The sequence below is a fragment of the Bombina bombina genome, chromosome 5 (assembly GCF_027579735.1).
Source record: "Bombina bombina isolate aBomBom1 chromosome 5, aBomBom1.pri, whole genome shotgun sequence".
Classification (NCBI taxonomy): domain Eukaryota; kingdom Metazoa; phylum Chordata; class Amphibia; order Anura; family Bombinatoridae; genus Bombina; species Bombina bombina.
In genome coordinates, this window is record NC_069503.1 from 539,511,228 (window position 1) to 539,526,227 (window position 15,000).

At 35.8% G+C, this 15,000-nt stretch overlaps 1 protein-coding gene across 1 annotated transcript in view; it reads left to right on the forward strand.

Moving 5' to 3' along the window:
* The window catches only part of LIMD1 (LIM domain containing 1), a 117,362-nt gene that overhangs the window by 39,036 nt on the left and 63,326 nt on the right, over window positions 1-15,000 (forward strand). The window contains exon 2 of the mRNA XM_053714486.1: window positions 6,152-7,798. Within this exon, the coding sequence (XP_053570461.1) occupies window positions 6,520-7,798 (1,279 nt within the window). The 5' untranslated portion in view covers window positions 6,152-6,519. The remainder of the gene's footprint in view (window positions 1-6,151; window positions 7,799-15,000) is intronic.

Genomic DNA, 15,000 nt, shown 5'->3' on the forward strand with positions numbered 1-15,000 from the left:
CAGAGGTACATGCACAGACTATCAAAGAACTATGTGCAGTGACTTTCCCACCGCTCTCAATATCCTATTTACTAGCCGCTTTTTGTGGACATTGTCAGTATGTGGAATATCCTTATATGCTGCCAATATTCAATATACAATATTATCAATGCTGTTTTTTGGGTTTTAATTAGTTTTAAACCACCGGTGGTTTTCTTTTTATGTGTCAATTTTATTCATTTTATTAGTTACATCTGTTAATATATAGGATAATCTCACAACCTATAGAATAAATTGTATTGTTTGAATATATCCTGGTTGATGCTGTTGCTTTTTAAGCGCACTTTTTTACTAAACACATTTAACAACTTTCAAATTTACTCCTATTATCAATTTTTCTTCGTTCTCTTGCTTTCGTTATTTGAAAAAGAAGGCATCTAAGCTATTTTTTTGGTTCAGTGTCCCACCACTCAGCAAGAACAACACAGTGTGTTCACCAAAAATGGGCCGACATCTAAACTTACATTCTTGCATTTCAAATAAAGATACAAAGAAAATGAAAAGAATTTGATAATAGGAGTAAATTAGAAAGTTGCTTAAAATTGCATGCTCTATCTGAATCACGATAGAAAACAATTTGGTTCAGTGTCCCTTTAACATTGTGACCATGCTGCCACCAGAATCTGTTCTAAACTATCTTCTTTTTGTGACACTTTTTTTCCCTTTATTAATTATTATTTTGGCTCCTGTCATTTTTCTTTAAAGTTATAATTTGTACAATTTTACAAATCGTGAGTCATTTTTAACTACATAGTGTGCCCAGTTCTTCTTGCTCAGTCATTGCGGAAAGTCTAATTTCTGTTATTTTTGGAAAACAGTCCTTTCATATGGCCTAGTTATTATAAATGGAAAAATCTACAAAGCTAGTCCAAGATTAAATATACACACATTAAATATCCAGAAGTAGATCTGGAACCAGCTAAATCATTTAGTGCCTTTTGTATTAAAGAGAAAAATATTTCCATGTCCTGTATAATAATAAAAGGATCAACCAAATATTATTTTATTATTATTGTAATTAGCATCTGTGCTTGCTGAAAAAACTTACTTTTTAATAGACATAATAATGCGTTTAAAAAGAAATAAAATGTAAATATACCAGTTTGAACATATACAATCATCAATTATTTTTAAATAGCCAAACTCCACCCACAATTTGCCTTATTTGAAAGAGCCAATCTGGGCTTTAATCAGCAGACTACAAGGCTAGCTACTGTCATAAAGTTAGTTTAAAATACATTTATTCGCAGTTGTTATTAACTAAAACCAATTGGGGACATATATGTAGCAGAGTTAGCCTTGATAAGTCAGCAGGTTGCATTTCAGGTTCTGAGTATTAGAAATGGTTCAATTTTCAGAGCTAAATTACACGAAAGGGGGGGGCAAAATAAATAAAATATATATTGCAACGTTGTTTCATTATGCAGAACTAAACATTTTATATACAAATCTCAAGGTGTTTACTGTCCCTTTAAGCACATGCTCACTGTTTATGCACTATTTATACGCTCCATATGCTATGAGAGAAGATTAGACCAGTGAGTAAAATATATAGAAAATATATAACGGTCTATGAGAAACTCCTAGCAAGCTAAATACTTTTGTTCAGTAGTTTCATTACTACCGTATTTAGGCTAGAATGTCCCTGTACACAAGTGTAATCAGCTTAGGAGTAAACAATTAGATATGTGTGAATAATTTTGTGTTTTGTGTCATAGGGGCCTATCTATCAAGCTCCAAAAGGAGCTTGACGGCCCTTGTTTCACAAAGACCGCTGCTACATAACCCTGTCCGCCTGCTCTGAGCAGACGGACAGGAATCGCAACAATTCAACCCGATCCCATTGGCCGCAAGTCTGCAGGGGGCGGCGTTGCACCAGCAGCTCTTGTGAGCTGCTGGTGCAATGTTAAATGCGGAGAGCGTATTGCTCTCCGCATTCAGCGATGTCTTGCGGACTTGATCCGCACTGTCGGATCAGGTCCGCAAGACATTTCTTAAATATGCCTCTTAGACTGAATTTCAACCACATAGGTAACCAGTAACATTATTTTAGTCCATTCCAAACAATGCGTCCTAATAAACAAGCAGCAATGGAAAGAAAGCAAATATGTTAACTTTATATAAGTGGCAAACTGAAGTATTTAAAGGGACACTCAAGTCAAAATTAAACTTTCATGATTCAGATAGAGCAGCAATTTTAAACAACTTTCCAATTCACTTCCATTTACCAAAATGTGCACAATCTTTTTATATTTACTCTTTTTGAGTCACCAGTTCCTACTGAGCATGTGCAAGAATTCACAGAATATACGTATATGCATTTGTGATTGGCTGATGGCTGTCACATGGTACAGGGGGAGTGAAAATAGACATAACTTTGAAATTTGTCAGAAAAATATCTACTACTCATTTGAGGTTCAGACTAAGTGCTATTGTATTGTCTTATTATCATGCATTTGCTGTTTATGCAAGTCTACTGTATTTACCGATCCTTTACCAACGTACAGACTGTGGTTAATTTTTTTAAATATTAGGTTTCAGCAGATTATTATTATTATTATATATTTGGTATGAGACCTACTAGGCCATTGTTCCATTTGCTTTTTTTAATTTTTTTTATAATTCCTCTCAGTCAAAGCAAACAGAATCAGAATTTGGACATAGATCAAAGTAAAGCTTTGTGTTAGAACAAATTTATGTTAGAGGGCCACTAAACCCAAAATCTTTCTTTCATGATTCAGATAGAAAATAGAAATTTAAACAACATTACAATTTACTTCTATTATTTATTTTGCTTCATTTTTTAGATATCCTTAGTTGAAGAAAAAGCAATGCACATGGTGAGCCAATCACACGAGGCTTCTATGTGCAGCAACCAATCAGCAGCTACTAAGCATATCTAGATATGCTTTTCAGCAAAGAATATCAAGAGAATAAAACAAATTAGATAATATAAGTAAATTAGAAAGATGTTTAAAATTGCATTCTCTTTCTAAATCATGAAAGAAAAAATGTGGGTTTCATGTCCCTTTAAGCTAAATATTTTGTTTGCTGAGCTGATCTTTGTTAAAGGGACATAATACTCATATGCTAAATCACTTGAAACTGATGCAGTATAACTGTAAAAAGCTGACAGGAAAATATCCCCTGAGCATCTCTATGTAAAAAAGGAAGATATTTTACCTCACAATTTACTCAGCTCAGCAGAGTAAGTTCTGTGTAAAAAGTTATACTTCACCTGCTCCCAGCTGCAGGTAAAAATAAAAAAAAAATGAAGAAATGAACAGCAGCCAATCAGCATCAGCAGTGCTGAGGTCATGAACTCTTACTGTGATCTCATGAGATTTCACTTAACTCTCATGAGATTTCATAGTAAGCTTCCTTTACCTGATTGGTGAAATAATATGAGAGTGCACGAAGCTCATCCCTTCAGATGTCCCAGGACAAACACACTAAAATGCTGCTTAGAAATCCTTTACAATGGGAGGTGGCTACTGAGGAACTTTTGAGGTAAAATATCTTTCTTTTTTACATAGAGATGTTCAGGTGATATTTTCTAGTCAGCTTTTTACAGCTATGCTGCATCACTTTCAAGTGTTTAAACATTTGGGTATTATGGCCCTTTAAATCCTATTTTTTAGGTGCTTGAAACTTTTGTGTGAATACAATTCTTTGTTAATTTGCCATTTTGCAGGCCTCAGTGACAGTGGAGTGAAAATTATGTGTGAAACTATTAAAGGATATATTTGTGTATGTTGTTTAGTTGTTTTACTAAACAATAAAATCAATGCATTTGGTTCAGCCTTTTTGCTGTAGATATGGCTAATTGTTTCCCTATCTCTTTACATTAAAAACTAGATTTTTTTCCAATACTTAAAGGGACAGTCTACACTAGAATTGTTATTGTTTAAAAAGATAGATAAACCCTTTATTACCCATTCCCCAGTTTTGCAGAACCAACACTGTTATATTAATATACTTTTTACCTCTGTGATTACCTTGTATCTAAGCCTCTGTAGACTGCCCCCTTATTTCTGTTATTTTGACAGACTTGCATTTTAGCCAACCAGTGCCCTCTCATAAGTAACTCCATAGGCGTGAGCACAATGTTATCTATATGGCACACATGAACTAACACCCTCTAGCTGTGAAAAACTGTCCAATGCATTCAAATAAGAGGCGGCCTTCAAGGCCTTAGCAATTAGCATATGAGCCCAGCCTACCTAGGTTTAGCTTTTTAACTAAGAATACCAAGAGAAAAAAGCAAATTTGATGTTAACCGTAAATAAAAAGTAAATTAAAGTTGTGGCATGCCCTATCTGTATCATGAAAGTTTAATTTTGACCAGACTGTCCCTTTAAAGAGACATGAAACCCAACATTTTTCTTTCATGATTCAGATAGAGAATACCAGAGAATTTCCAAGTTACTTCTATTATCAAATTTGCTTCATTATCTTGTTATTCTTTATTGAAGAGATATCTAGATAGGTAGTGTGCACATCTGGAGCACCACATGACAGGAAATAGTTTGAGTTGTATGTCTCATTAATAACTCATATTATACTCAACCAATTTACTTCAAATTGTCAGCATTTCCAGTCACAAAGGGTGTCTCCAAAACTGTCAGATCATAAAAAAACGTCATTCATCCATGAGGAGGTTACAGCTTCCGAAATAAAATAAACCTAATGACACAGCTTATCATTTATAAAATTATAGGGTTTTCTTTGAAGAAAACTACATCAAAGCAAATCAAATTTTGACCACGTGTAGAAACCAGGTAGCTACTTTGCTAATTATCCTTTATAAAGTGATAGAAAAGTTCCCCATTGTAGAATTAATAAATACAATTAAACGTTAAAAATTTTGTATAAGTTAACAGTGAACCTCATACTAAAATCTAAAGTTTATTTTATTTATTACTTCTACAATGGTTAAAGGGACAGTCAACTCAAAAGTGTTTGTTTTAAAAAGATAGATAATCCCTTTATTACTCATTCCCCAGTTTTGCACATGGTTATATTAATACACTTTTTACCTCTGTGATTACCTTGTATCTAAGCCTTTTCTAAAAGCCTCCCATTATCACATGGTTAGGTTGTATTTTACAGGTACTTTTGTATTTATTTTAGCTAGGTAGCTAGTAAATAGTTAATAACTATTTACTAACTAGTCTACCTAGTTAAAATAAATACAAACTTGCCTGTAAAATAAAAATAAACCCTAAGCTAGCTACAATGTAACTATTAGTTATATTGTAGCTATCTTAGGGTTTATTTTACAGGTAAGTATTTAGTTTTAAATAGGAATAATTTAGGTAATGATAGTAAGTTTTATTTAGATTTATTTTAATTATATTAAAGTTAGGGGGTGTTAGGGTTAGACTTAGGTTTAGGGGTTAATAAATTTAGTATAGTGGCGGCGACGTTGGGGGCGGCAGATTAGGGGTTTATAAATGTAGGTAGGTGGCGGCGATGTTAGGGGCGGCAGATTAGGGGTTAATAATATTTAACTAGTGTTTGCAAGGCGGGAGTGCGGCGATTTAGGGGTTAATATGTTTATTATAGTGGCGGCGATGTCGGGAGCGGCAAATTAGGGGTAGATAATTTGATTTTAGTGATTGCGATGCGGGAGGGCCTCGGTTTAGGGGTTAATAGGTAGTTTATGGGTGTTAGTGTACTTTTTAACACTTTAGTTATGAGTTTTATGCTACAGCTTTGCAGCGTAAAACTCATAACTACTGACTTTAGATTGCGTTTCGAATCTTGCGGGATAGGCTGTACCGCTCACTTTTTGGCCTCCCAGAAAAAGCTTGTAATACTGGCGCTATGGAAGTTCCATTGAAAAAAGAGTTTACGCAAATTGTATAAGTTAATTTGCGGTACGGCCAAAAAAGTGTGCGATGCCCCTAAACCTGCAAGGCTTGTAATACCAGCGGTAGTGAAAAAGCAGCGTTATGAGCCTTAACGCTGCTTTTTTACTCATACCGCAAAACTCGTAATCTAGCCGTTAGTTATTGGTGGTTTTTGATTACCTTTGGAATCGCACTTATTGTGATGTCTCTTAATATACCTTGTAATAATGACAACTTTTAAAATGTTTTCTTTGCAGATGGCAGCATGACACTTCAAAAGCGTTTTTGGTGAATAAAATATATATACACCATTGACTTATGGCAGGAATATGAAAATAAACAATGTGGTGTAGGACGATTTAAACTTCTCTCAACGAAGTGTTCTGAATAATCTTGGAATCAGCAAATTTAAAAAGAAAAGAAGAAATAGTTTGTTTTTTTTTATCCACGTTTGTATTTTTTTTCGGTGTTTTTACAAAAATACTAAGCTAGTAAATATTTTTGTTTCTTTACTGAACTGTTTTGCATTACAAAGATAAATAATAAAGTTGGCCAACAATAGGATTCTACAACTTCATAGATAGTATTCTAGCAAAATTCTTATTTGTTTTCCAAGTGTAAAAGAATGGATCAGTATGATGAATTAGGGTTGGAAGCAAGCAAATTCATTCAGGACCTGACTTTATATGAAGCCTCCAAAGATGGGCTTTTTCGTGTGGATAAAGGAGTTACCAATAAGCCTGAATTTGAAATGACTCGAAAAGTTTTTGCTGCAAAGATGGCAAAAATACATCTTCAGCATGAGCAAGAACATGATTTGAACTCAAATTATGGCTCTGCAAATGGTGGGAACAGTGGAGTCAAGCAGTTTGGATATTCACTACCTAAAGTATCTGAAGAGCTGGAGAGTGCTCAGCCTGAACATGGCGTCAAAAGTTCACTCAATTATTTTGGTACATCACTTCCTCCGGCAAATGCTGTAGACATTTCTGCTCTGTCATTTGCTAGTCACCAACACCATCCATCTGATATTAAACCATCCCATGACCATAACAGATCCAGCCTTGGGCCTGCTAGAGACTCTTCGTTTCCTGAAAGACGATATTCAGGGGAAACTTTAAGTGGCCGCCCTAACAGAGTAGGACAGATTTTTCATTCACAACAATATGGGTACGATAATTCTTTGCAATCAAGCAATCAAAGCTTAAAAACTGGGGTTGCAAAGCATGTTGATAATGATAACCGAACAGTAAATACGCAGCCTAACACTGCGTCTTTTCATCCATCTCTAGAAAACTATGAGTCTTTTATGAACCCTAGAAAGTCTGCTGAAAATGAGCATGGTACACATATAACTGATATACAATCAAGTAGGTACTATGATCACTTTCCATCTACTTCTTGTCGTACTTTTACTCCAGTGACATCCTCTTTTGGAGAAGACATATCGAATGATTTTGTGCAACATAGATCTTCTTCCTTTTCAGCACCAAAAAGCACTTCTTTGGAGAGAGTGTCAAGCCAATTAAATCACCTTGAATCAAAAGCTGAAATGAATGAATTTAATAATAGGGGGAGTAGACGTGAAAGTGATCCTAATCCAGGTTCCAGGCCATCTCTTTCTGGTTCCATACCATCTTATCCCCCACAGTCAAATACTCACTGCTCTGGTACCATAAACGAGTGTCAGGCCCTTTCAGATAACTGGATTCAGACAGAATCAGATGAAACTGGACATGCAAATGTGTTACAAGACAAGTCCACTCACATAAAAGTAAAGCTGCCTTGTCAAGCCCTCTCGCAACCTTTGAAACCAGGTTCATCTACAGCAGAAAAGAAATTAGATGCTCTTACAAGACATCTGGAACATGAAATGGATGCACATCCTAAGGCTGATTATTTTGGTAAGTTTGCTTTTATTTGGTTGCATCTTAGGTTCACTTTCTGCCTAGATGAATTAGAATGAGATCAAATATAAAATAATGATAATTATGTATAATATGTCAAATAATAATAAAACAAAATGTTAGTGTCTGCTTTTTCAGGAAGAATTTTGTAGGGTGAAGGAAAAAGGTACAGATAAGAAGTATCATTTGATGATTGACTAGTTACTTGCATTTAAACAGTTACATCATGGATACTAGCGTGGGCCGGTGTATTTGTTTACTTATTTATATACTAGGGCTGCAACTACTCAATAGTGCAATCCAAGTTTAAATGGACACTCAACACCAAAATTGTTATTGTTTAAAAAGATAGACAATGCCTTTACTACCCATTCCCAAGCTTTGCACAACTAACATTGTGCAAAGCTTGGGATTTATCATTCTCTGTACAGACAGTGTTTGCAGGTAGGGAACCTGTCCACTTGGTATTGCAACTAGTGGGAAGCCATTATCTATAATTGCACATTCAGGCGGAAGAGCAGGGCTTGTAATCGCCACAACCGATTAATACAGGGTTATTTTAATCCATTGCCTCTTAAGGTGGTGGAAAGGTCAATAAGCAGTGGTCTAGAATTGTGGTTGCAGGCTCACATTAGCCAATCACATTTTAAGAAATGTCCTCCTGTGCCATATGGCAAATTGTTATATTTTAAATCTATAATATTTGTATTACACATAAATGTTTTGCTAATATAATTTTCATTATCTCAAGTGGCCATATATGGACATAGATATATTAGCATTAATAGTTTTTAATATCTTTACTACAGTTTCCTGGAACAAGCTATGGGTCTCTTGCCACTTGTGTAAGTGCTTACTGCTCTATAACTAATCATATTGCACATTATGTAAACTAGAGCTCCATGAAGTAAATTACTTAAAGGGACACTGAACCCAAATTTTTTCTTTCGTGATTCAGATAGAGCATGACATTTTAAGCAACTTTCTAATTTACTCATATTATCAAATTGTCTTCATTCTCTTGGTATCTTTATTTGAAATTGAAGAATGTAAGTTTAGATGCCGTCCCATTTTTGGTGAACAACCTGGGTTGTTCTTGCTGATTGGTGGATAAATTCATCCACCAATAAAAAAGTGCTGTCCAGTGTTCTGAACCCCAAAAAAGCTTAGATAGATGCCTTCTTTTTCAAATAAAGATAGCAAGAGAACAAAGACAAATTGATAATAGGAGTAAATTAGAAAGTTGCTTAAAATTGCATGCTCTATCTGAATCACGAAAGAAAATAATTTGGGTTCAGTGTCCCTTTAATTACATTTTTGGTTTCACGTTCCTTTAATGATTCTTATCTCCTAAAATTGAGCTTTTTTGGCACTAGAGAAAAACTAAACCTCTAAAACAGGTGTATTAGTTGGATATGGACATTGAATGATTGACATCTTCTGTGTCTCCTTATACACTCGTTTCTGAATTCAGTCGATATTCGCTTTCTAAGAGGAGTAGTTGGTTTCAAGGTGGTCACTTTATTCTAGTGGAATCCAAACTATTTACTTAAAGGGACATTAAACAGTTTGTGACTTGTAATATAAAATGTATAGTAAATGTTTTCAATATACTTTCACTTATTATTGTGCCCCCTTTTCCAGAAATGTAATTGCAGACTTTCCAGTTCCACCGAGTTTCTATAAAGTAATGGTCAGCACCATGTTGGAACCTGTGTTTTCCCTTATCTTTCTGTTTTGTTGAGGACAATTACAGACAGGTGTAAAAGAGTCTATAAAGTGTCCAAACACTGATGTTTGCAAACAGTGGCTAAGGGAAAACCCTGTTTGTTACTTTACCATTCTCATATTCCACACAGTCATCGTTTGCACAGTTCAGTGTTTGGATACTTTTATTTCCTGTTTTATATATGTCAGAATTTTCCTGAGGATCTATAATGGACACACCACCTGGCTGATTTAACTGACCAACCGCTAAAATTTCAGCCAATGTTAAGAAAAAAATAGCTAATATTACATTTTTTCAATGTTTGTTTCACAAATTATTATTAAAATTACAATTATTTTCTGTGGAGAACACAGTATATCTCTAAGTGTCCTCAGCAGAAGAGATAGATAAGGGGAACCCATTATCTTATACCTTCCTAGATAGGTAGCATACTCGTGTCTGGAGCAGTTCATGGCAGCAAACTCTATTGCCATTGAGTGCACTTGCAATATATATTATCGAAAACTGCTGCCACTAGTGTTTCAGATATGTGCATGCGCCTACTTGCTTTTCAATACAGATTACCAAGAGAACCAAGTAAATTTGATAGTATAAATACATTGGGAACTTTTTTTTTCTTCTTCTTTAAGTTGTTTGCTTCATCAGAATAAAAACTTTAGGTTTCATGTCCCATTTAAAAAGAACTTTCCCAATGTTTCAGCATAAAACTGTAGCTTCCTATTGAGAGTCACAACTAAGTAGGTTAGTCAAATGTTATGATCTACTTTAAATCCTGTACCTACTGGATTCTACTATTTCTTGGCCTATCCTACCAATATTTACCAAGGGTCCTGATATTCAAAACTTTGCCGGTATGGAGAGAAATCACACAAAATCTTCTGGATTTTTTTTAGACCATGTATCGTAATGTAGGAGTCCCTGTTTTACATAAAGAACACCAGATAGCAACATAAGCATTTCTAAAGATAACATTTGTGTTGTACGGACAAGACTTATTAGAATATCTAGCCCGAGAGGCGAAGTTTTGAATATCAGACCCAAGTGAGACCTCCTTCGGTGCACAGTGCTCTGGACATAATTATACCATGCCCCTTTTACCTATAAGAAGACCCCCCCAATTCCTAGCCCTGCCACCTGTGTTACCTTCATGCAGTGTATCTTTAGCAGTGTTCATTTTGACAAATTTTTATTTAGTTTGTCATAATCTTTTGACTAAAATGCTATTTAGTTTTAATGCCATTTAGTCTGAATTGTTTTAGTCTAGTTTTAGTCAACTAAATATCATAAGATTTAGTCTAAAATCTAGTGGGTCTAGTGGGTTTAGTTAAAGTGTAATGTATTATTTAAGCATTTCTCTAGAATTTCAAGACCCATTATATACTCTGGAGAAAACAACTATTAACCTGTTATTACTTATGGTATTGTGGTTTGAACATGCAATACAGACACAGATTTAACTGTTGTGCTATATAACATGTCTTTATTTATCTTAAAATTAAATAAAACCAAGTCTCATAAAGAATTTTTTTTTTTAATATCTTCCACAAAGGGTCAGTAATTAGATATGCATTGATTATAACAACTTGCATAAAACATTCTTAATTTTTTCAAGCAGAAGTGCAACTCTAAAATATTAAAAAGATCTGTATCAGCTGTGATGCCATTGAACATATTACTGTAATGCTCGTGGGATACTCCTCTATCAGACCGAACTTGGCCAGTAGTCTTGTTATCCCGGCGTCGAGCCGGAATGATAGGGAATATCCCAGAGCAGAGTAGGGTTGCAAGATGAGATAAATAGCACTCACCACAGGCAGGACAGTCCTTGGCGGCAACAGGCAGGAAACCAGAAACAAACCACTAGGGTGGTCAGGCAGGGAAGGTTTGGCAACAGTAAGGCAGTCCAGGGGTAAACCACTAGGATGGTCAGGCGGGCAGGGATCAGCAACAGTAAGGCAGTCCAGGGGTAAACCACTAGGATGGTCAGGCAGGCAGGGTTCTGCAACAGTAAGGCAGTCCAGGGGTAAACCACTAGGATGGTCAGTCAGGCAGGGTTTGGCAACAGTGAGGCAATCCAACAGTTAAGGGTTAAAGAGGCAGAGTGGTCAGACAAGCAGGGATCAGCAACAAAATAACAATCAGTATACAAATCAATAACACCCAGGAGAACAGTAAGTAACACCTATACTTGGGCAGTGATAGGTAGGACTGAGGTTACTTACATAGGCGCAGGATTCACGACACTGGAGATCCAGACCGGCTTCTGCAGGAGGAAGCGTGCGGCGATGATGTCACCGTCGCACGCAGAGAGGAGTCGACTCCCCCCTAGGCAACGAGCAAACAGCAGGTACCACGTCCCTAGCAACAGCTAGAGCGGCGCGGTGTGACAATTACTTAGCCGTCAGTATAGGACTGGAAGTCCAAAGAGATTAGTTCTGATTGGATTTCTTCCCACAACGTCCCTCCCTAACATTTTCGTCTACTTTTAGTTAGTCAACTAAAATGTTAATAGATTTTCGTTATAGTTTTAATCATTATAAGTTCATTTTTATTTCGTTTTAGTCCAGTTTTAGTCACTGAAAAGGTGTTGTTGATGAAATCTATGACGAAAATGATTAGCCAACTAAATTAACACTGGTTTCTAGGACTATGCTATGTAGCACTACGATGTTTCCTCAGCCTAGCCATATTTATTGATGGTGAGGAGGCATGAGACAGTGTTGCTGGCTTCATACTGGCTTGTAGTATCCTTTAGTAATGCAGAGGGATGTTTCCTGTGGGTGCCGACATTTTTCATGTTGACGTCATTTAACCCACAGTAATGTTCATGGTAGTGTATAGTTTAAACTATAAAGGACCATTAAATACGGTAGATTTGCATAATTAAGAAATGCATAATACAAAGACAATGCAAATGAGTAGCAGATTTTTTTTTCTGGCAAATTTCAAATTTAGTTCAATTATTCTTCCTCTTGCATCATGTGACAGCTATCAGCCAATCACAAAATGCATATACCTATTTGCAGGGGAATTATTGCACATGCTCAGTAGGCTCTGGTGCCTCAGAAAGTGTGTAAATAAAAATATGGTGCACATTTTGATAATGGAAGTGAATTGGAAAGTTGTTAAAAAAAATTGTGTGCTCTGAATCATGAAAGTTTTTAATTTTGACTTTAGTGTCCCTTTTAATGTTTTCCTTCATCAAATTAAGTTAAAATGCACATAAACTTTCTGGATTCATTTTAAATTATTTATGCAAATCAAGTATCACATTTCTGGTTTCTTTTAAAACTGCCACATTTCTTAATCCTTTTGTTCCCAGAGGTGACTGCAATGTTCTGCTATGCAACCTGTTGCAGTATTCTCTGGTAATCGAGAGGTTAAATTAAAATAGAAGCAACTCAATATTAAAATTATATTAAAATTATTTTTAAAAAAAAATTGGGGTTTTGGGATAAAATATTACTCACTTGAAGGTTATTGACATAAAGTACAATATATAGTTCATATTCAACTCATAGTTTTGTTAAACTGTGATTGCAAGCTCTTCAAGTGAAAATAACCCGTACATATGTGGCTGCATAAAGTGAATGTCAACCTTCATGATAAAGTGCCCGTTTTTTAAAAAAAACGATTAAAAACAGGGGCACTTTCATTCATGAAAGTTTACATTACACCGGATTTTACAAATACTTACCTTCTTCTCCTGAAACACCGGATCGCCGATCGCCCTGCCTGCTTCTTCCTGCTGTACTAACACAGCAATGAAGAAACCGACTTCCTCCAATCACGACGTGGCCTCACCAGATGAATGCTCCTGGGGGGGAATCCGTGATTGGAGAGAGCCGGTTTCGTCATTGCTGACGAAGTACAGAGGAGCTGCAGGTGTGGGATTGGAGATCCAGTGTTTCAGGAGAAGAAGGTAAGTATTTGTAAAATCCGGTGTAATGTAAACTTTCATGAATGAAAGTGCCCCTGTTTTTAATAGTTTTTTTTTAAAAACGGGCACTTTATAATGAAAGTTGACATTCACTTTAAAGGGGCATGAAATCCATCTGTTTCTTTCATGATTCAGACAAAGCAGATCATGTTCATGTAAATACAAACATACCACAGTGTATGCATGTGTGTACCTGTGGGTGCATATTTGTGTGTGATAGAGAATATGCAGCTGTGTGTAATTGTGCGTGAAAATTGTTTTATTAGCACTGCAAATCCTAATTTAGACAAGATTTTAACCCTGTACTGGCATGAGGTTGTGTAAGAAAGCTCTATCTGAAAAATATATTGCTGCCAAATATTCCCAGTTCTCTGTACTGTAGACATGTCAGTTCTAGTTTAAAGGGACATAATACTCATATGCTAAATCACTTGAAACTGATGCAGTATAACTGCAAAAAGCTGACAGGAAAATATCACCTGAGCATCTCTATGTAAAAAAGGAAGATATTTTACCTCACAATCTCCTCAGCTCAGCAGAGTAAGTTCTGTGTAAAAAGTTATAGTCAGCTGCTGCTCAGCTGCAGGTAAAAAAAAATAAAAAATGAAGAAATGAACAGCAGCCAATCAGCAGTGCTGAGGTCATGAACTCTTTTACTGTGATTTCACTTAACTCTCATGAGATTTCATTGTAAACTTCCTTAAGCTGAATAGGGAAATAAGATGAGTGTGCACGTAAGCTCGCTCCTTCTGCTGTCCCGGGACAGACTTACTAATTTGCTGCTTAGAAGTCCTTTACAATGGGATGTGGCTACTGAGAAACTTTTGAGGTAAAATATCTTTCTTTTTTACATAGAGATGCTCAGGTGATATTTTCTAGTCAGTTTTTTACAGCTATGCTGCATCACTTTCAAGAGTTTAAACATTTGGGTATTATGGCCCTTTAAGCTTGAAGTAGCTGCTTTTCACATTTTAACCCCACATTGGCACTAGAATATGTCACTAAACTGTCTAGGGTAATTACATCAGTCTGTGAACCCTTGACTTGTTCCCAGTTTGTTTGATTGAGACAGAGCTTGCATTGTTTGGCTGTATTAGGGACCCATGTTTTGGGAGAGACCTTGACGTGGTACCTGGGCTTGTCCCATTTGGCCAGATGCGGTAACTAACTCTTCCAGTTTTGCTTTTAATCTTAGCTGAGAGCTTGTGCAAGTGAGTGCTAGACTTTCTCTGTGTGTTATATGTGTGTATGTATGTATGTGTGTGTGTGTGTGTGTGTGTATGTGTATATATATATATATATATATATATATATATATATGTGTGTGTGTGTGTACAGTATCTCACAAAAGTGAGTACACCCCTCACATTTTTGTAAATATTTTATTATATCTTTTCATGTGACAACACTGAAGAAATGACACTTTGCTACAATGTAAAGTAGTGAATGTACAGCCTGTATAACAGTGTAAATTTGCTGTCCCCTCAAAATAACTCAACACACAGCCCCAAATGTCTAAACCATTGGCAA